The sequence below is a fragment of the Boleophthalmus pectinirostris genome, unplaced genomic scaffold, assembly GCF_026225935.1.
Source record: "Boleophthalmus pectinirostris isolate CB_2022bp ecotype Guang Dong unplaced genomic scaffold, ASM2622593v1 HiC_scaffold_12, whole genome shotgun sequence".
NCBI lineage: Eukaryota > Metazoa > Chordata > Actinopteri > Gobiiformes > Gobiidae > Boleophthalmus > Boleophthalmus pectinirostris.
The window spans coordinates 22,811,235-22,833,213 of NW_026571018.1; the positions used below are offsets into that span (position 1 = coordinate 22,811,235).

Genomic DNA, 21,979 nt, shown 5'->3' on the forward strand with positions numbered 1-21,979 from the left:
AAAATACAGGGAAAAAAAAAATAAAAATCAGTAATTTACTTTACAACCTTATGCTGTACTTGTAGCATGATTAACAGAACAATGCCAATTGAGTTAATAAAAATGTTTTCACAAGATTTTGTTCTGTATAATATGGCACTGCGGATCTGTGAGATTGGCTGTATTGTATGTAGTTTTATATACAAGTATTAATTTATAATAACAATAATTATTTGCAACCTACTCTGGAGGCTATATAAAGATTAAAATAGTTTATAGAGAAATTGAAATTGTGGATATTGATCATATTTTGAGCAGGTTAAACATCCCTCTAAAAAGGTGTTTGTTTTTTTTGTTATATTGTAATATATTTTGGTATATTGATAAATGGTACTAATAATTTGAGCATTGTGTTATCATAGGCTAAACTTAACCTGCCTCCCCTATAACCACAGACTTGTACCTGAACTGGCTGTCCGCCTAATTTGAAATTTCAAAGTGCGCAGCTGAGGTTCGTCTCTGATTGGATAATGACGAGATCGTGGCACCTGATGGTCGTTTCTGATTGGATAATAGCGAGGGGCGGGAAAAGCGGGAAAAGCACGCGCTCCACGTTCACGGCTGAGGCTGACGTCACTAACGAGCGAGAGCGAGAGCGCGCTGCGCCGTCTGAACCTCGCACAACTCCGGAGCAGAGCAGAGACGTCTTTGGATACTTTTTCGAGTTAGGACCATTCTACGGTATTATCCTCATTTCGGATCTGTGGATGTCGATTCAAAACATTTAAAGTTTGCACGGTAAGCTTCACATTTACTTTTTACTGATGATAAAACGGAAAATGAGTAGCACATGGTGTAAGCTAGCGCCAGTCCATATTTGCGATCAGTAAGTCAGTGCGTGATTAGCATATTTTAAGGGGCATTTTTATCGTGTGCACTCTGCACCTGCTCCATGTGCTGCTCCCAAGACCGTTGTTTCAGATTTGAAATGTGCAGTTTCGTTGTGTTCACACCATTTTCATAGAGTGAAGGAGCTTGTGGCTCATTTAAAGGTTGTATAGAGGATTTTCCAAGGAACGAGAAATCCAGCGACTGTTTGTCCTTTTTCAAATGTTGCGCATGCGTGAAACCACCCCCCCTCCCCTACAGCTCCCTACGTAGAAACGCCTCCTCCCGCCTCCTCTTTACGCCAGAAACAGGTTTGTTTACATGACTTGTAAACAACTAACTACAGTGTTGGTTAGGCAAGGCGGAGAAGTGAGGAGCGGGGGGAGCGGGTGTGCGGACATTTCGTTCGCGGACGAGAAGTGAGGAGGAGAGGAGAGGGGAGCGGTGCGCGGAGATTTCGTGCCCGGAGAAGTGAGGAGCAGGGGGAAGAGCGGAACGGGCAGCGGGGACAGGAGCAGGAAAAGGGTGCAGAGAAGGTTGCGCGGAGATTCCGTGCGAATGAACTAGCTACAACACGCAGCAGCAAGCGGACTCTTTCTTTGCCTTGAAAATTACGTTTTCAGACATAGGATATCGCTTTCGTGTCCTGAAAAACGTTTGACTAGCTCTTGGAAATAAAGTACGTTTTCATAATAAGCAGAAGTGACCTGTCCAGGAGTAATTTGGCGACCAATGCGTCAGTCTTTAGACCCTGTGTCTGCTTCAGTCGCGCCATCGCTGGAATGAATCTATAAGAATCACCTTAGTTTGGCTTCGCTGCTTTTCCCCTTGTCTTCTTCTTTCAGCGACCTCAAAAACGGACTTTCTTTTTGCGGCTAACTGCTCCTGGGGTCTTGTCTGCCATTGCAACAAACTTTGTGCTAACTGCGAGGAAGATATAGGTCAAAAAAAGCCGCTAAGAACTGTTGCGTTGGTGGAGTAAACAGCGTCTGTGCGGCTTGCGTCTGTGGACTGCGTGACAGTCGTACGTAAACCACGTACCGGCGGCGCGCAGGCAAGTCAGTTACGCTAGAAACGTAGGGAGATTGATTGACAGCCTGTCAGCTAACAGATAACGAGGCAGTGTCGTTATCTATTGGCAAATGTTTAGCTGGCCCCACCACGTCCAGAGTTGATGAATTTTTATTCTTTTTTTTGGTCATCATAATTACAAGGCTACTGCACCTCTATAATGCTATCATTGACAACTTGAAACAAAAAAAATCCTCCATACAACCTTTAAATGACCATATAGAAGAGGGCAGGTCTGTGGCATGCCCAGTCACTGGTTGTAAGCACGTGTTTACCAAAAAGTCATCATTTACTTCTCACATGTGTAGGAAGCATAAAGCATGCTCTCCTGATGCTATTAATGATATGTACAGAGAAACTCAACCACTGACCACACGTGTTATTGTTTGTACAGGTGATTCAGAAAACACACAGGAGGCCATGTCCACAACTAATGCACCTGTTGATATGCCAGAGACGGATAGCGAGTCTAGCTCAGAAACATGTGTCTCTTTTACCTTTAAACTGCAAGGACAGCTGCTGATTCCTGCCTCTACTATACAGACTATTGTTGAGGAAATGCTAAATGTTCACGAGTTAGGCCAAGCTTACACAATAACTAAAGTAAGTTCTGTATTAAAAACTGATGCAAACCTATCAGATGAAGCCGTCACTAAAGTCTGTGACTGCATTAAAGAGTCAGATTTGTTTTCTTCCTGTCATCAGGGGCCGTTAAGGACAACATACTCCAGAAATCAAACCTTCACAAAACTGTTTAAATACACAGAACCTCAAAAGGTGGCATTAGGTATGGATAAAAACGACTGAAAAGTGTGCTTACTACATACCAGTGGCAGAAACTCTGAAGAGCTTTTTGCAGTCACATTTATGGAGGGCTGCGCAGTCCCAAAAGTTAAGAGATCCTGAAGCAGGGGTTTTTACTGATTTATATAATGGACAAAATTTCAGATGTCACCAGTTCTTTAACGAAAACCCTGAGAGCCTCAAACTGATTTTGTACCAAGATTCATTTGAAATTGTGAACCCCCTGGGTTCTGCTAAAAAGACACACAAGGTTCTTGCTGTCTATCTGTCAGTAGCAAATATACCCATCCATTTGCGCTCAAATACTGATAATATGTTTTTGGTCCTGTTGTGCATTGAAAATGACCTCAAGCGTTTTGGAGTAGCCAAAATTTTTTCAGAATTGTTAGCAGATCTAAAATCCTTAGAGACAGTTGGAATAAATGTAGATGGTGAAACAGTAAAAGGGGGTCTGTACTGCATTTCTGGGGATAACCTTGGTTCTCATAGCATAGGCGGGTTTACAGAGAACTTCAGCCGCTCTCAATATTTTTGCAGGTACTGTGAAATAGAGCCCGACCGTTTATCGGCCGGCCGATATTATCGGCCAAAATCAGGGTCTGTGGCTATATCGGCTATCGGCCGATATAGCCAGCGATCGGAGCCGATATTTTTTACTTTTTTCCCTCCGCTGTTACAGCCCTGTAACGAGCCCTGCTAATGAAGCACTTGTGTTGTCCAGCAGATGGTGCACTATTTCTTATCATGTAGGAGTCATCTAGGTCTAGGAGTCATCATTATTCAATGCGCACTCATGCACGTGCGCACCCCAAAACTGAAACACTGGAGAGGAGCAGAAGATCAGAGGGCGTGGAGCATTTATTTGTTAATGGTAAGTGTGGTCTATGGAATAAATAAACAATCACAACAACGTTTTCATTCTTGAATTGCATATTATTGAGTGCCTTGTGGTCACGCTAGCTGTTTTGTAAGTTAGCGAGCTAAAATTATGATAACCTAGCATAATTAGACTACCTTGCCAAAACTTTCTCTTGCCGGGGCAACACATTGCAATACATGTGATTGTGCATAACAATTATACTGATGTGTTCACTGAAATATACGGCATGTTTTAGTATCCTTCAAATATGTCAAAATCACCAGATAAGTTAAATGGCTAATTGCTTGAACAGCCGCACAGATAAACAGCGTCATTTAACATAAAGAACGATGGTTTCCGAGTTTGCTTAGGATAAAATGTCCAATTCAAGATCGCGTAAAAGCAGCTATAAAAGACCACCTCCAACCTGTCAGCACAGTGATTGTGTGACGCTGCGTTACCGTTTTAAAAAAAAAAACGTGCGTAGGTGCAGTATTTCTTTGCGAGGCAGGGATACAAGTGAGAAGCGCTCAGCGAATATGTTGTTAACGAGCACTGCAGCAAAGGTAGCGCGCGTTCAGGTGAACGGGAGGAGTAGATATTAATAATAATAAATAATGATAATGAATGCTAATGCAAATATTGCTTTATGATAATGCTATATGATAAACTACTTTGGACAGGGTAGAAGAATAATCATTATATATAATATTTATTATTTGTGTGTGTGTTACAGGCAAAGGAAAGCTGTAGTATTGTGTGGGACTACTACACCAAGGATGCCTCAAGTTGTGCGATTTGTAACATTTGTTCCTCTTTAGTGGGACAAGGGTCAAGCAAGTTGAAATCAAAGAACACTACCAACCTGTGGTATCATTTAAAGAGTAAACACAAGGAAATTTATCTGAATGCCCAAGCTCAACAACAACAGAGAACACAAAAACAGCTCACACTCCAACAAATAATGGAGAGAAATACCAAGTGGACCTCAAATGATGCAAGAGCTAAAGCTATCGATAAGCTTATAATGGAAATGATAGCAACAGACATACTACCTTATGCCATTGTGGAGGGAGAAGGGTTTAAACGGCTCATCACAAAGCTGGAGTAAAGGAATACATTAAAATCTGAGAAATATTTTCGGACACAGATGATGGAAGAGCTATACCAAAAAGTTGTGAACCGAGTAAGAGAGCTTCTTTCCCCAGCAAATGTTGGAGCCCTAGCCTTCACAACAGACTGTTGGTCAGGAGCAAATGAGTCCCTCATGAGCTTAACAGCACATTTCATTGATAAGGACTGGAACAGAGTTCAAATTGTTTTAAACGTAAGGGCGATGTTTGGGTCACACACTGGGGAGTATATTGGAGAGACTTTCCAGAATTTGTTGAAGGAGTGGGACATTGGGCAACAAAGAGTGCATTTGGTATTAAGAGACAGTGGAGCAAACATGATAAAAGGCATGAACGTTGCAGAGATGCCTGGCCTGAGTTGTAGTGCCCATGCCCTTCAGCTTGTCATCAATGATGGCCTCACTGCACAGCGAGCTGTAGGTGACATGATTGCAAAATGTAAAAAAATAGCCACACATTTTAACCACTCAGTTATAGCACAGCAACGTCTTGCGGTGATACAGAAAGAGCTTGGTGTTCCTGTCCATTCAATCCTTCAATCAGTACCTACCAGATGGAACTCTGCCTTGCACATGATGTTAAGGATGCTGGAGCAGAAGAGGGCCATCACTGCCTATTCCAGTGACCATGGACATTTTTTTTGCCCAACACCTAATGAGTGGGAGTTGGCAGGAAAGTTGGTGGAGACCCTCATGCCACTGGAGGAAATTACACTTGAAATGAGTAAGGCAGNCCCCCAAAAAACACTGAGAGGAGCAGAAGATAGAGGGCGTGGAGCTTATTTGTTAATGGTAAGTGGGTCTATGGAATAAATAACAATCACAACAAGTTTTCATTCTTGAATTGCATATTATTGAGTGTGTGGTCACGCTAATGTTTTGTAAGTTACGAGCTAAATTATGATAACTAGCATAATTAGACTACCTTGCCAAAACTTTCTCTGCCGGGGCAACACATTGCAATACATGTGATTGTGCATAACAATTATACTGATGTGTTCACTGAAATATACGGCATGTTTTAGTATCCTTCAAATATGTCAAAATCACCAGATAAGTTAAATGGCTAATTGCTTGAACAGCCGCACAGATAAACAGCGTCATTTAAAAAGAACGATGGTTTCCGAGTCTGCTTAGGATAAAATGTCCAATTCAAGATCGCGTAAAAGCAGCTATAAAGACCACCTCCAACCTGTCACACAGTGATTGTGTGACGCTGCGTTACCGTTTTAAAAAAAAAACGTGCGTAGTGCAGTATTTCTTTGCGAGGCAGGGATACAAGTGAGAAGCGCTCAGCGAATATGTGTTAACGGAGCACTGCAGCAAAGGTAGCGCGCGTTCAGGTGAACGGGAGAGTAGATATTAATAAATAATAATGACACTAATGCAAATATTGCTTTATGATAATGCTATATGATAAACTACTTGGACAGGGTAGAAGAATAATCATTATATATAATATTTATTATTTGTGTGTGTGTTACAGCAAAGGAAGCTGTAAGTATTGTGGGACTATACACCAAGGATGCCTCAAGTTGTGCGATTTGTAACATTTGTTCTTTTAGTGGGACAAGGGTCAAGCAAGTTGAAATCAAAGAACACTACCAACCTGTGGTATCATTTAAAGAGTAAACACAAGGAAATTTATCTGAATGCCCAAGCTCAACAACAACAGAGAACACAAAACAGCTCACACTCCAACAAATAATGGAGAGAAATACCAAGTGGACCTCAAATGATGCAAGAGCTAAAGCTATCGATAAGCTTATAATGGAAATGATAGCAACAGACATACTACCTTATGCATTGTGGAGGGAGAAGGGTTTAACGGCTCATCACAAAGCTGGAGTAAAGGAATAACATTAAAATCTGAGAAATATTTTCGGACACAGATGATGGAAGAGCTATACAAAGTTGTGAACCGAGTAAGAGAGCTTCTTTCCCCAGCAAATGTTGGAGCCCTAGCCTTCACAACAGACTGTTGGTCAGGAGCAAATGAGTCCCTCATGAGCTTAACAGCACATTTCATTGATAAGGACTGGAACAGAGTTCAAATTGTTTTAAACGTAAGGGCGATGTTTGGGTCACACACTGGGGAGTATATTGGAGAGACTTTCCAGATTTGTTGAAGGAGTGGGACATTGGGCAACAAAGAGTGCATTTGGTATTAAGAGACAGTGGAGCAAACATGATAAAGGCATGAACGTTGCAGAGATGCCTGGCCTGAGTTGTAGTGCCCATGCCCTTCAGCTTGTCATCAATGATGGCCTCACTGCACAGCGAGCTGTAGGTGACATGATTGCAAAATGTAAAAAAATAGCCACACATTTTAACCACTCAGTTATAGCACAGCAACGTTTGCGGTGATACAGAAAGAGCTTGTGTTCCTGTCCATTCAATCCTTCAATCAGTACCTACCAGATGGAACTCTGCCTTGCACATGATGTTAAGGATGCTGGAGCAGAAGAGGGCCATCACTGCCTATTTCCAGTGACCATGGACATTTTGTTTGCCCAACACCTAAGAGTGGGAGTTGGCAGGAAAGTTGGTGGAGACCCTCATGCCACTGGAGAAATTACACTTGAAATGAGTAAGGCAGACTCATCTGCCTCCTGCATAATACCTTCAGGGTGTTGTTGAAGAGTTTTTTCTGAGGGTCCAAATACAATTGGAATTAAACAGTCAGGAAAACAATGCTCGAAAGTCTAGACAAAAGGTTTCAGAAAATCACTGAATCTAAAGAAGTTGTCCTTGCCTGCCTCTTGGATCCCAGGTATAAGCAGCGCCCGTTGACAAACGATGCACTTTTTAGTGCAAAAGGGTGGCTCCAAGAGGAGACACGGGATGATGCAAGTGAGAGCCAGGGGGAGACAGAAGAAAGAACTGCAGAAGAAGAGGGAGACCCCAAAAGACAAAGGGTGGATCCTGCCTCCAGTGTTATTGACAGTCTTTTTGACACCATGCTTGCTTCAACCAGCCAGGAGGACCAGTCCCCTGAGAGTATCACAGAGGAACTGGAAAGGTACCTGAGGGAGACTGTGATTGGCAGGAAAACGGGTAGTCCATTGGAATGGTGGAAACAAAAACAGCGGGCACTTTAAGAACTTGTCAACATTAGCCCGCAAATACCTCTGCTGTCCACCCTCGTCAGTTCCCAGTGAAAGAGTATTCAGCACCATCGGGAACATTTACGATGAAAGGCGCAGATCACTCAAAGGGGAAAATGCCGAAAAGTTATGCTTTTTGCACTACAACTTGCCCCTCTTAAACTGGACATATTAATAACAACCCAGACAAGTGCAAGTAGATTTTTTTTAAAATTATTATTTCATTTGTTTCTCTGCTTTTTATTTTGTTTATTTAGGATATTTTAATGTATTTATTTTGATTTAAGTGAGAAAACTACCACTGTAGTTTATTTAGGTTAGTACTGTTATCATGGTTAAATGGTTATTTTATTACATTTTTTGTATATTCTAAAGTTTATGCTGCTCTACCTGACAATGGAAGTAAAGTATTACAACTGATTTCTATTTTTAATTTAGAAAAAAAGTGAAACTGTACAAACTGGACATTAACAAAGCAAAAACAAATGCAGTTATTTCTCTGCCTTTTATTTCATATAGAGATTTTTTTTTTTTTTTTGTTTTCAAAGATTATCATGGTATTGAACAACATATTTTATTTTATATATTTAGCACATATATATTTTATTATTATTTAATTATTATGTTCTGGTTAAAAGTTGTTCAATATGCAAAAAGTAAAACACTGCACCTGATTGTTACAAATAAAACTTTTTGGAAAAAGGTGAAAGTTTACATGATTATTAAGCTTGCATAACTCATAGAAAGCAATGAATTTTAATGTTTTTATTTTTTATATCGGTGATTATATCGGCTATCGGCCAAGCCTGATGGCATTATATCTGCATCATATCGGTTTTACAAAAATCCATATCGGTCGGGCTCTACTGTGAAATCACAAGAAGTGAGTTTGAGGCTGATCCGAATGCCTGTGGACCTCCACGCACTCCTGAGACATACAACGCGGCTGTTACTGAGCTTCAGACTAATAACACTGAAGACGTCCGCGGAATAAAGGTAAACTCTGTCTTTAACAGCCTTGAGTCTTTCCATGTGTCTCAGCCTGGTCTGCCACCTTGTTTAGGTCATGACCTCTTTGAGGGAGTTTTGCCATATGATCTAGCACTGTACCTGAAGAACATCATAAAAAGAAAAAAATGGTTCACATACTCACTCTTAAACAGGCGCATTAAACAGTTTAAATACAAAGGATCAGAAGCACTCACAAAGCCATGTGCTGTCAACTGTGAGGGAGCCAGGTTATCCGGGCAAGCCATTCAAAACTGGAACTTCTTGAGATTGCTGCCAGTTTTAATTGGCGACAAAGTGTAAAACCATGAAGATGAAGTGTGGCAGTTAGCTCTCCAGTTAAAAGACATTGTGGATCTTATTTGTGCTCAGAACATTTCCTTGTCCCAGATAGCATATCTTGATATTTTGGTCCAAGAGTATTTGGAGTTGAGGAAGATGTTGTTTCCTGAAATCAAACTCAAACCGAAGCACCACTTTTTACGCCATTATTCAGTACTGTTGTTGAAATTTGGTCCCCTGATAAGGTTATGGACACTTAGGTTTGAAAGTAAACATGGTTATTTTAAAAGATGTGCCAAACACTTAAAAAAACCTCAAAAACATTTGTCAAACTTTAGCAGAGCGTCATCAGATGTATCAGGCATATGTTTTAGCAGGACAAGAAAGCATTAAACTACTGCAAGTGAAGGACAGCTGTGCATTTTACTCCAACCTTTATAGTGACACTATTAAATGTGCTGTCCAGGAGTTTGCCTTTTCAGAAAGCAATACCACAGTCTCCACAGACATTCAGTACAAGGGCACTACATATAAGAAGGGGCAGTTGTTGTGTACCGAAATGATGAGTATGTGGAATTTGGTGAACTTCTTCTCTTCTTGATTCAAAATGACTCGGCTGTGTATGTTTTGATGGATATCCACCAAGGCATCTTCCTGTCAGAATACCATCTGTATTCTGTGATAAAGAACAGTCTTGGGTTACAGTGTATGAACATTAATGACCTGCTTGATTTCTATCCTTTGGTGTCATACATTCTTAATGGAAACAAAGTCATTCCTCTTAAGCACAGTATTGTGGAAAAATAAAGTTGAAGCTAATGCTATACTTCTCACATTGTAAATAGTTCACAGTGTTATCTGATTTAAGTTTATTTACTGTATTTTATTTTATTGTTTTCTTTTTAGTGCAAATATGAGTGACACAGAGCGAATGTTCTTAGATGATGCCATCATGGAAGTACTACCAGACCTTCCACCGGCAACCAAAAACATCCTCCAAGAACACTTGCAATCCATTGGAGTTGAGATGTATGATGATCTACATTTCATACAGGAGGCTGATTTAATGACTGCATTAAGACCTATACAAGCCAGAAAACTTCTTTCTGTTTGGAAACAGAAATGTAAGTAAAGATGGTACACAAACAGTCTTTTAATGTATGGATTTTGTCATCTGTTCAAAACATGGTATGCACAGTGTAACTCATCACCTTTTTTCTGTTATTTTAAGACCAGACTCCTGAGCCCAGCTCACTGTCATCTATCTATCAGTTTCTCCCCGAAGTTCATCTTCAACCTCCTCCAGTAGTAGCAGCCCAGGACTCGATACACAGTGGGAGAACAGTTTTGAAATGCCATGGAGTAAATTTCCTGAGGAAGTGATGCAGTCTTTGGAGGGGAAAAAGGCCAGGCTCAAAACTGAGGAGACAGATGGTCCAGATAGTTGTGACTGAGATGTTAGAAAAATACCCTCATGTAGGTAAAAAGCATTCAACTGATGTTGCAAAAATATGGTAGCAAAATATCCAAAATCTCTACAAGATGTTATAGACAGAGATATTGTTGGGGCAGGCTACCATTCCCTTGTTAGTTACAAAACAGAATTGAAAATGTGAGGCGCGGTTCAACACCTAAAATAAGAAAAAGAAGACATGAGACCGATGACTCGGATCACACAGATGAGATCCCTTTAGAAGAGAGAGCTGAAATGCAGGACATTTATGGGTGCATTAAGTGGAATGTCAAATTTCTGCCCATTGGAGAAACTCAAGAGAGCCAGCAGCAAAAGATGGAAAAACTCAAAGCAATGTACCAACATTTATCTGAGGCCAATCTGGAAGAGATCAAAAATCTAATGAAGTCCACTTTTTACACACAGCGCCAACAAGTCAACCAGGGAAAAAGTATCAAATACCTCAGAGAGGAGTGGCCATTTTTGTTTGATGAACTTGGTATGTCTGTCCACTTCAAGGAACTCACTGGGATTGACCTTAAAGAGACATTCACTCGAAATTTGGATTTGAAGGGGAAAAGGCTTCTCAACTACATGACAACAGTTTGTGTCAACAAGAGTAAGAAGTTCCTTCAGACTTATGCTCAGCTTCAGAGGATGCGAGGACAGCAGAGTGGCTGCTCAGATGATGTGAAAGAGATGGTCCTGCTTCTGCTCAGCTACTTTGAGAAGGAGGAGTCCTTGTTCTTCTATGTAGAAGATACATGTCTGGCAGAAGAGGTCCAACTGGAGCAAGTGCCTGTGACACCAGCTGTTATTGTCTGTAGTAAGTCTGTTTCATATCTTTTAATTGCAGTTTATAGAATTTGTCATGTGTGTGGTGTTTATTAAAATACCCTGTTTAATATTGTATTCATAGGAACATCATGTTTTTCTTCAACGAGGTACATGCTGAGTCTGGATCAGAACCTTATCAACACAAACATCTCCTCCTTCATTTCTGCATTGTGCCTGTTTGGGAGCTACTATTGTTTTAACATCCATTATCCATCTGAGCTGGCTTCAACTCTTGAGTTTCTTCAAAGGTGAGTAAATATGGCTTACACATTTCTTAATACTGAGATTGATACCTGGACTCAGACCCAGACTTTACTCTGGGTCTGACTTCAGTCCTGGGCTGGGACTGCTACTCTGGGACCTAAAATGACAGATTTGTGTTTTAAACATTAATTTTATTCGAAAATATATTTTGTAGTTTATTTATTTATTTTATTCTGATAAATAAAAATGTTTAATATGCAATATTTTATTTTATAGGTGTTTTTTCTTGATAAACCCGGAAAAAGGAACCAAAGTGGAGAGTAAAAACTCAAAGCGTCGTCTCAATGTAAACCCTCGAGTCCTCACCCTGATACAAGAACTCTCTGATCACGAGTGGCGGGAAGGATAAACATGAACTGTCTGATGCAGTCTTTGGAATCTCTTTGGACTCTGTGTTCGTTTGAGAAGAGGTACCGGAAGTTTTTGCCTTGTTAAATCTACAGTGTGATTTATGTTAATTAAAGCATAATATGTCATTGATTTAACCATCATGCTCTCCTCGGGGTCACATTGACCTGAAGAAAAAAAAAACGGTTTTTCCTTTCCTCTCTCTTGGTGCGGGTCAGTCAAACCCAAAAATGTATTTTCTCGCCTGGCGAGAATTTATTTGAAAATAAATTTTTGGGTCTGATAGACCCGCCCCAAGAGAGCGGGAAGGAAAAAAAACAATTATTCGGGACAATGTGACCCCCAGGTGAGCATGAGGGTTGTAAATGTTAAAGGTTGTATGGAGGATTTTTTTTTTTGTTTCAAGTTGTCAATGATAGCATTATAGAGGTGCAGTAGCCTTGTAATTATGATGACCAAAAAAAAGAGAATAAAAATTCATCAACTCTGGACGTGGTGGGGCCAGCTAAACATTTGCCAATAGATAACGACACTGCCTCGTTATCTGTTAGCTGACAGGCTGTCAATCAATCTCCCTACGTTTCTAGCGTAACTGACTTGCCTGCGCGCCGCCGGTACGTGGTTTACGTACGACTGTCACGCAGTCCACAGACGCAAGCCGCACAGACGCTGTTTACTCCACCAACGCAACAGTTCTTAGCGGCTTTTTTTGACCTATATCTTCCTCGCAGTTAGCACAAAGTTTGTTGCAATGGCAGACAAGAATCCAGGAGCAGTTAGCCGCAAAATAAAGTCCGTTTTTGAGGTCGCTGAAAGAAGAAGACAAGGGGAAAAGCAGCGAAGCCAAACTAAGGTGATTCTTGAAGATTCATTCCAGCGATGGCGCGACTGAAGCAGACACAGGGTCTAAAGACTGACGCATTGGTCGCCAAATTACTCCTGGACAGGTCACTTCTGCTTATTATGAAAACGTACTTTATTTCCAAGAGCTAGTCAAACGTTTTTCAGGACACGAAAGCGATATCCTATGTCTGAAAACTTAATTTTCAAGGCAAAGAAAGAGTCCGCTTGCTGCTGCGTGTTGTAGCTAGTTCATTCGCACGGAATCTCTGCGCAACCTCCTCTGCACCCCTTTCCTGCTCCTGTCCCCGCTGCCCGTTCCGCTCTTCCCCCTGCTCCTCACTTCTCCGGGCACGGAATCTCCGCGCACCGCTCCCCTCTCCTCTCCTCCTGCTCCGCTCTTCTCCCTGCTCCTCACTTCTCGTCCGCGAACGAAATGTCCGCACACCCGCTCCCCCCGCTCCTCACTTCTCCGCCTTGCCTAACCAACACTGTAGTTAGTTGTTTACAAGTCATGTGCAGCGCACCGGCTGTAAACAAACCTGTTTCTGGCGTAAAGAGGAGGCGGGAGGAGGCGTTTCTACGTAGGGACCTGTAGGGGAGGGGGGATGGTTTCACACATGCGCAACATTTGAAAAAGGACAGTCGCTGGATTTCTCGTTCCTTGGAAAATCCTCTATACAACCTTTAATTTTAAAGTCATTTTAAGAGTTATGTTTTAGCAAGTAAACACAATTTTAATTTGGTTGTTGTGTGCCTGGCACTTGAAACTTGTTTTAAGGGAAAGCCCAATACTGTAAAATGACTCATTCAATAGATCAATGAGTGTTAATTTAGTTCAGCTGAAAATCAGTCACATGCTTGATATTGTTAAAACAACACCATGAGAATGCATTGTTTGAGTAACTGAAAAAAATTCTGCAATAATGAGGCTATCTTCGAACTTCGATTCAGTGGTTTCTTTGAATGCAATTTTTGTTCTATATGCTGAAAAAAATCTAATTGTTTACAACTTGTTACTATATTGAGACTGTTAAATAAATGTTTTAAGTGATATTTTTCTTGTCATGTATTATTGCATGTTTTGGTAATGATTACAGTAGTAGCAGTAGAATTTATGATCTTGCAGGTTTAACAGGTAATTTTTACAGTTCAACTGTATTATTTAAACATAAAAATACTGCGTTTATGAGTAGATTTTATGTAAAATTTACAGAAAAGCTTAATTTAAAATATAAACTTTTACTGTCGTTTTGCCAGCTTAAACTGTTTTTTTGTGAAATATTTCCCTGTTAATTTGACAAGAAATCAGTGCACAAAAAACATTTATGTTATGTAGAAAATACAGGAAAGGATGTATAATAAGCATTTTTTTCATGTTAAAAATACAGGAAGGTGTCTATTTATTTACAACACGGTTATGCAAAATTAACAACTTTTTTGTGTAGATTTCACTGATTTTAAATGTGATTCAACCGTGATTTCAAAAAACGTAAACTGATTTACATTGTTCTCTGTAAAGTTATTAACTGTATTACTGTATTTTTTACAGGAAAGCTCTGGTAACCCCAGCTGCCAGCGTTTTCCTGTAAAAACGACAGATTTTTTTTTACAGTGTATTAATAAAATTTGATACATTTTCGTCAACTACAATTTTGACTACAAATAGCCTAGATATTTTTGCTGAATAATAAAAAAGTAACAAACTTTCAAGCCCCAAAACAGACCATAAACAAAGCAATGCAATACATAATTTATCATAGTTCAAATAAAACGTTAGCTTGACATTTTGTTGTTGACTTTTGGTTGACCAAAAATAATATTTAACTGCATGGCTACATCTTGAATAAAACTAAGACCTCCAATCTCTGTGTTTTGTTTGTGTAGCAAAGCCAAAGTAAAATATCCAGTAATGTGATTTATTATGGAGTAATTGCACTGCACGTTTTCTCTATCCTCTTGTGACTCAAACTTGTCACACTATAAATAAAAGAGCCACATTAGATGCATTTGAATACATGTTCCAAATATTCTGCACTTTTCCCAAGAATCCCTGTCTCATGACAACAGTCCATCACGAGTCTGGCATGGCAATCCAGTTTCCTTAAATGAATTATGAAAGGCATGTTCACTCTATAATTCTTTAATAAAAGGCCTAGTGCGCACTGTGTTGCTTCCTATTACTGTCACTCCTCCCATAGACGCAAATACACACAGCCAGGCAGAACCTCGTCAGTTGGAACCTGACTGCCACCATGTCGTCTTATCGGATCTTAGTTTTGGCTCTGCTGGTTGTCTTTCTCTTTAATGGTAAGCAGCGCAGTACATGTTGTTGACAGATTAGAAATATGAGGGCTGGGGAAAAAATCAAAGTGTGATTTTTCTGACATGTATTGCAATTGTGTTTGGATTTGAAAATTATGTTTTAAAATCAGGATTCAGCTTAGAGTACACATTTTACACACACATCCATCCAAGAGTAGTAGCAGCTGAGAGAAAGCTGCAATATGAACTACTAAACTAATACAAAAATCCTATGCAGTTAAGGGCAATGGTTTTCCCTTTTCTCTAAATAGTCAGGATAGTCAGGTGTTTGTAGTCAACATTCAATTACCAAAAAAAATTAAATAAAATAAAAAATGCAACTTCTGTTTACAAATGAAATTCACAAACTACAGGAATTTGCTTCAACAATAATATGGTGCAGCATGAAGTAAAAAATAGACATGGATAAAATAAGTGTTAGAATAAAACTGTCAATTCAAATGGGGTTTTCTATTTGATTATGTATTGTGCTGACGTAAATAATTATTGTTCTTGTTTTACAGCTGTTGAAATCGAGGGGGCATCTTTCCCATGGTCCTGCCCCAGTCTAAATGGAGTGTGTCGGAAAGTGTGCCTGCCAACAGAGCTCTTCTTTGGACCTTTAGGATGTGGCAAAGGCTTCTTGTAAGTATTTTTTGAGTTTATCTTATAATTTTATCTTCCCAAAATATTAATGTACTATTTTAACCTTGTAGGTGCTGTGTTTCGCACTTTTTATGAGAGCAGATGATCCATTTGAAATTATTCAGAAGACAAGGTGGAGCTGAAGGAATGGAGACTAGTGGACATAATCTTAATCTAATTTAAAGTTTTGGCCTGGTATAGTGACTCAAGATGTGTTGGATGGGCTGGTGTATATGCAGCTCAAATTGACAAAAAAGTTAATAAACCTGTAGATTTTGACACTTTAACATGGTTTGTCATTGTTTTGTTTTTATATCTTTGTTAGTAAAAGCAGGACACAAATTATAAAGGTACTTTATTTATGTTATTACTCTATTTGAAATAACTGTTAAAATTGTATATTTTCAAAAGCTTTGATCCAGGGTCAGTCAAGCAATAAATACAATTATGTTTTAATTCAGAAAGATTTAATTTAGAAAATACAAATTGTGTAATAGTTCAAGAAAATATCAAAATTATATTTTATTTCAGAGATGTCCCCTAGGCCTTGGCCTACCCAATGCTGACAGGCCACCAGTTTATCTTAAAACACTTAACTTTGTGTAAGTTAAAGGTGCCCTGTAACTTTTCTCATAATGTCCTCAACTTTACACTTTTAAGAAGTTTACCACGGTAAATGTTTTCTTCCAGATGAAGTGAGCAGAGCAAAGTGAGCAGAGCAGCGAGCAGGGGAGGGAGGACACATCTGAGGCTGAAATACATTATGTAGACCTATTTCATGTTGTTATCATATATTAATATTGTTGTTATTAAGATTGTTCTGAAATTCAGGTACAGGTCAGCCTGTATACCATGCATTGACATTGGAACAAACCCAAATTTACATAAAACGAAACAAAAATGTGCAAATTACAATGCAAGACTCCCTCACCTGGAAGTTATTTCACAAAATTATTAAATAAAAAATATTATCAAATTGTATTTTATTTTTAAGCAAGAGAGTAAAACACAGTACCTCTAAAGCTTTATGTGAATGTTGTTGAGAGACCAAAGAACACAGCACCAAACCAAAGAACACAGATTTGCACAGATTTAGAAATTGTTCCACAATGTCTTTGCCAAATTAATCCACATGTATGTCTTCTGTTGGGTTTCACCTTGGACAGATCATATGTTAGTCCTTTTTAAGTCGTATTCAGCCTTTGATTATCCTGTTATAGGCCATAGCAGACCTGATAGCGTTCATGCAGTCATGCAGTAACTCCCTCCACCCAACAGCGGCGCCGTTGAGTCAATGTTCCACTGACGCAGTGTCAGGGAGCAAGAAGCAACAATAACAAACACCAGCTAATAGCTAACGGCTAACAAAACAAGGAAACAGGAACACCATCTCTTAATTGTAGAAGTTAATGTGTGTTTAAACTTTAATGTGATATACTTTAAATACTAGTGCTGTTAGGAGTGTAGTATAATCGTACAGCGATCTTACAGGAAGACGACACTGTTACCTAACATCAGCCCTAAGCAAGGTTAGCGTTAATCCTTTCTCTCGATACTGTTTTTCGGAAAGCAGCGCCCATATTGTGATTTGTGACTAATAAAATACGTTACCATTAGGAAACCAACTAAGGTATTGTGTGGTGTATCTGGCTATTTAGCACCAAGCTCGGCGTAGTTAGCCTTGTTATACACGACATGTAACTTACCAGTAACAAACTAGACTAATAACTAATGTGAAGGCTAGCGCATAGTGCTAACTTCGAACTTGCTTTATTGTTATGAGGTGGTCAAATGTAGGTAACCCAGTCAGCCAAACGGCAATTTTCTTCATACATTACCCCATTTTAGTGTATTATGGGCATAGTTTTTTTCTTACGGTGTAATTTCTGCCTTCATAATTACCCATGACCCCAAATGACTTTTATGCCTCAAATGTACTTTTTTCAGAACGTATCACTTCACTTTAATCCCTCGTTCTTTGATTGTATCCCTCTCATGCAGTTATATGGTTTTCTCCACCTTCTATTTAAATGTAAAGCAACCACACCCTAACTACTAACCATGTGTTCACCCTTGTCCCGTTTTTGTACATGTGAATATTCTTGTCTGGTTTTGTCTCTTCTTCAGTAAAATCAGTTTAGCTGTTTTTGAACAGCTGACTTCAGCATTTAAGTGACAAAGATGCACCTCCACGTTGGCGATGTCTTTTTCCTGGTTTTCTTCTCACTGTTTTCCTCACCCTCTTATGCATATATCTATGCTGTAAGTATATCAACAATTTCATATTGAAACTTAAGGAATATCTGATATTGACACTATCGATTCTGGCAGCATTACAACAACTCAACATCAATGCTGTTTGAGGACCTTCCTGCTCTTTTTGGACCCAGTTTGCCCAAGGATGGACTAATGGTTGAATATAAGAATTCAAATGCTTTTTTATGCATTATAATTTTTTTTTATTGCTCACCTAACCTATATTTTGTACCTATATATTTTTTTTGTTTTCAAGGGTGTATTGGTGGTAGCTCGTCCACTCAATGCCTGTACACCAATAGACACAGCACCTCCACTGCCTCCAAATTTTGATGCTAACACTACCAAACTGATAGCACTAATAAAGCGCTTTGAATGTAATTTTGATGTAAAGGTACATGCAATTCTAAAGATTACTATAATAACGTGAAGTATATTCAGATAATCTGGAAAATATTTGTTTTAGGTCCTACATGCTCAACAAGCTGGGTTTGATGCAGCCATCATTCACAACATGTATTCAGACACTCTATTGAGTATGAACTACAGTAACGGTAAGGCCATTGAAAACCTTTTTATAGCAACAGTGTCAGTAACCATTTAACAATGATTGTAATATTCCTTCTTGTTTTCATATATGCTGATGATGTGGTCCTTTTTATAGAGACTATTGCCAGTGAAATTGAGATTCCATCTGTATTTACCAGCTTCTATGCTTCTCAAGTACTCAAAACTTATATTATTCCAGAAAAGGGGTGAGGAAACTTACAAATAAAACTAAAACAGGCTATAAAGACATGTCAAAATGTTGTATTATAACAACTGTGTTTTTCTTTAGGACTTATGTGATTCTTAAACCAGATTTTAGTTTTCCACTCTCCTACTACCTGATACCTTTTTGCGGAGTCATTGGCCTGATTATTATTGTTATGTGTGTCGTGTTGGTGTGTACATTGTATACATTTATAAAATTTGATTACATTTTAGTATACTGAATCCAGTTAACATGATGCCCTGTATTTGCAGATCATAAGATGTGTGCAATACTCAAAAAGGATGAGGAAAAACCGCTTGTCCAAAGAACAGCTCAAACGTATTCCAACCCATGTGTTCTCTAAAGGTATTGTCAAAACTGTTTTGTATTATTGTTTTTAGTTGTGGTAATTAAAACTGAATTAAATTATAGGAGATGATTATGATGTATGTGCCATCTGCCTGGATGAATATGAAGAGGGGGATAAACTGAGAGTCCTACCATGCTCACATGGTAAATATATGTAAAACATTTATATTTTATTCACTAGTTTGTGATTTCATTATGATGTTGCTCTTTTCTCAGCTTACCACTGCAAGTGTGTGGACCCCTGGCTGACGCAAACCAAAAAGACTTGCCCTGTGTGCAAACAGCGCGTGACCCGCCCCACCGCAGACCACTCGGAGTCAGAGTCTGAGGAGGACGGAGGCCACCGCAGCGAGGAGGAAGTGACAGAGGGTGACTCTGAGCGCACCCCTCTCTTGCGACCTTCCCATCCTGGTTCTCCTTCTGGTAGTTTAGTGGACTACTCTGCCACCAACAACACTACAGTGGCTACTGCCCAATGCCTGGCCTCCCCTGCCTGCAGTGAATCCCCCATAGTGGGCTTTGAGGGCTACTACTCCCCTGAAGAGAACACTGACACAGAAAGTGATGACACACACACTGATGATGACACAGCTCAGCTCATTGGTAGGGATGTCAATGTTTGATTGATTTGATTTGGATAAAACATTTTAAGTAACTGTCATCTAATCCAGTGTGCTGTAATAACTTGTGAGTACATCTGTACTCACGGTACAGCAGTACTACCTGTGTCTCAAAGCTAGTATGATCATTGTGGAACATAAAAAGCCACTTGCACATACTTTACATTACATGCATGTGAGTCACTCACTCACCCATCTGATCTGACCTCTAGTTTTGCACAAAATGAAAAAGAAAAAAACAATATACAGGTCATTGTATTGTTCCATGGCTGATGGAGATTAGTGCAATTGAAAAAGCATAATGAATATTGTTACACTATCAGCTATTGAAGAACTGGGAATTTCTTTCATTTTTTCTGCTATTTATTTTTCCCAGAATTCTTTTATTTCATCTAAAAATGCATTACCTGCACATTTTGCTTTCTGCAATTATTTTGAATGTTGTGTCTGACAGTCTTCTAATTTGTTATACTGAGGAACGTCTCAGGCAGTGACAAAAAATGATTTTTTTAACATATTTGTTTGCCTGTAGATTTATGTATATACAATATTTAGTACTTTTTGTATTTTTATAAGAACTGAAACTATAAAAAAACTGTACGAATTAGTTGGGGGTTTAAAAAAAAAAAAAAAAGCGTTGCCTTATAATGGCCTTGATTTATGTGATATTTATATTTGGAAATTAAGGGATTGTTACACTCCTGCTATCTGTACTGTGCACACCTGGTCACTGTTCCTCTGATGCTCCTTCTTTACTTATTTTTGCTTTTATTTTCATCCATTATTTGTGCTGCTTAACTAATACACCACATGTTTAGTGTACATTTTATTTAAAGTAGATCTGAGAAAAAGAAAACTGATAACTATTAACATTCCATTGTAAATTTGAAAAAGAATGACGACTAAAGAAAATCTGATTTCCTTGTTTCTTTGCTACTGTATCAAAGTCTTTGATGGATTAAAAGTCTTTGGGAAAGTTCTTGTAGCATTTCCTTTCTTCCTTTAGCTATTAAGAAAGCCTTCAGATTATTTTATATCTTGAAGGGCTTTACAGATGGCATTAGAATGTATAATTTACTAAATAATTGGCAGTTGCCATGGCAATGAACATTTAGATTTGGCACTAATGAGGGTAAAATAATTGACCGGAAGTAAGGACTAAAGTAAAGTAATTTAAATCAATTTCAATATGACTTTCTGGAGCTTTATATGATAATAATTCCCGGGCTAATTATTGTACATAAAAACTGAGTCTTCATTGTGTAGAATTAATGGCATTGCATTAGACATTAGACTGTTTTAACTCTGTAATCTGTCTTAATTAGCCAATTTTAGTCTTTTGAAGCATTCATTTTATCACCACTGCTTACCAGAGACTATTCAAATCTGAACAATAGACCTTAAAGCAAGATGAAATCAATAGATGTTACTATGGATTCATTAAGGAATATGTTGAAAGGTAAAGGGTTGTTCCAATTACATTAAGATAGCAGTTATAATTAAAAACATTTGTTAACAGATCAGATGTCATAAGTTTGCAGTAGCGCTGTATGGTTTTAAAAGGCTCCAGACTTAACCAAGTGCAGGTGTGAGGAGAGATGGCCAGACCTGTGGTGTTGTGCTACTGTGTGTTCAGATCTGCCTTCTTGCTCTGTCTGTCTGCATCTTTATTTGTGCTGCTGGACTCCCGAGAGACAAAACATCAGGTAATATGGCTTATATGTATGTAAAACTGTCTTGCACCTATCTTCAGCTGTTGGTGTGTTTTTAGTTTTTTTTAGGAAATGCCTATCCTGCTCCAAGAATGGCTCCTCCCCAAGACGGATTTCAATTTGCTTCTCTAGTTGGAGATGGCTATCCACAACAAGAGGAATCTGCATTATTTATAGTAGATGAAGCGCAGACAACTCAAGTTTGGCCTCAAATTGTCTTGGATTATATGAGGCACAAACTACGATTTAGAGGAAGGACAAAGAAAAACATCAAGAAAGTCAACTTTTAGCATTCAGGAATACTGAGGAAAAATAGTCAATACAAAAATCTGTATGTGTAAAAAATAAAACATTAACTTTTGTCAAACTGACCCTTTTCAAGATTTTAAAAGGTAGTTATGTCGAACAAAAGTCAACAGTTTGTAAAGTAGATCATACAAGTTAAAT

At 38.9% G+C, this 21,979-nt stretch overlaps 1 protein-coding gene, 1 long non-coding RNA gene and 2 pseudogenes across 2 annotated transcripts; all 4 read left to right on the forward strand.

The window, feature by feature from the left end:
- Nucleotides 1-509: 509 nt before the first annotated feature.
- LOC129407393 (zinc finger BED domain-containing protein 4-like) lies at nucleotides 510-6,234 on the forward strand (annotated as a pseudogene).
- Nucleotides 6,235-6,258: 24 nt separating this feature from the next.
- On the forward strand, nucleotides 6,259-7,834 carry LOC129407394 (zinc finger BED domain-containing protein 4-like; annotated as a pseudogene).
- Nucleotides 7,835-8,744: 910 nt separating this feature from the next.
- On the forward strand, nucleotides 8,745-10,470 carry LOC129407381 (uncharacterized). Its single transcript, XR_008631515.1, has 3 exons — nucleotides 8,745-8,836; nucleotides 10,037-10,254; nucleotides 10,362-10,470. It is a non-coding gene; the product is annotated as an uncharacterized LOC129407381 (long non-coding RNA).
- A 6,666-nt stretch (nucleotides 10,471-17,136) lies between these two features.
- rnf167 (ring finger protein 167) lies at nucleotides 17,137-21,903 on the forward strand. Its single transcript, XM_020922907.2, has 10 exons — nucleotides 17,137-17,350; nucleotides 17,949-18,083; nucleotides 18,153-18,233; nucleotides 18,334-18,471; nucleotides 18,544-18,631; nucleotides 18,742-18,832; nucleotides 18,916-19,021; nucleotides 19,104-19,197; nucleotides 19,264-19,344; nucleotides 19,417-21,903. The coding sequence occupies exons 2-10, from the start codon at nucleotides 18,003-18,005 to the stop codon at nucleotides 19,821-19,823; spliced, it is 1,167 nt and encodes a 388-aa protein (XP_020778566.1). The 5' UTR covers nucleotides 17,137-17,350; nucleotides 17,949-18,002; the 3' UTR covers nucleotides 19,824-21,903.
- The last annotated feature ends 76 nt before the right edge of the window (nucleotides 21,904-21,979 follow it).

What these genes read in the sequence shown, in the direction of transcription:
- rnf167 (XM_020922907.2), top strand. Translation starts at nt 18,003, where the DNA reads ATGCACCTCCACGTTGGCGATGTCTTTTTCCTGGTTTTCTTCTCACTG. An exon ending in TATATTATTCCAGAAAAGGG is followed by an intron (nt 18,833 to 18,915) that starts GTGAGGAAACTT and finishes GTTTTTCTTTAG; the next exon opens with GACTTATGTGATTCTTAAAC. An exon ending in TTGTTATGTGTGTCGTGTTG is followed by an intron (nt 19,022 to 19,103) that starts GTGTGTACATTG and finishes CTGTATTTGCAG; the next exon opens with ATCATAAGATGTGTGCAATA.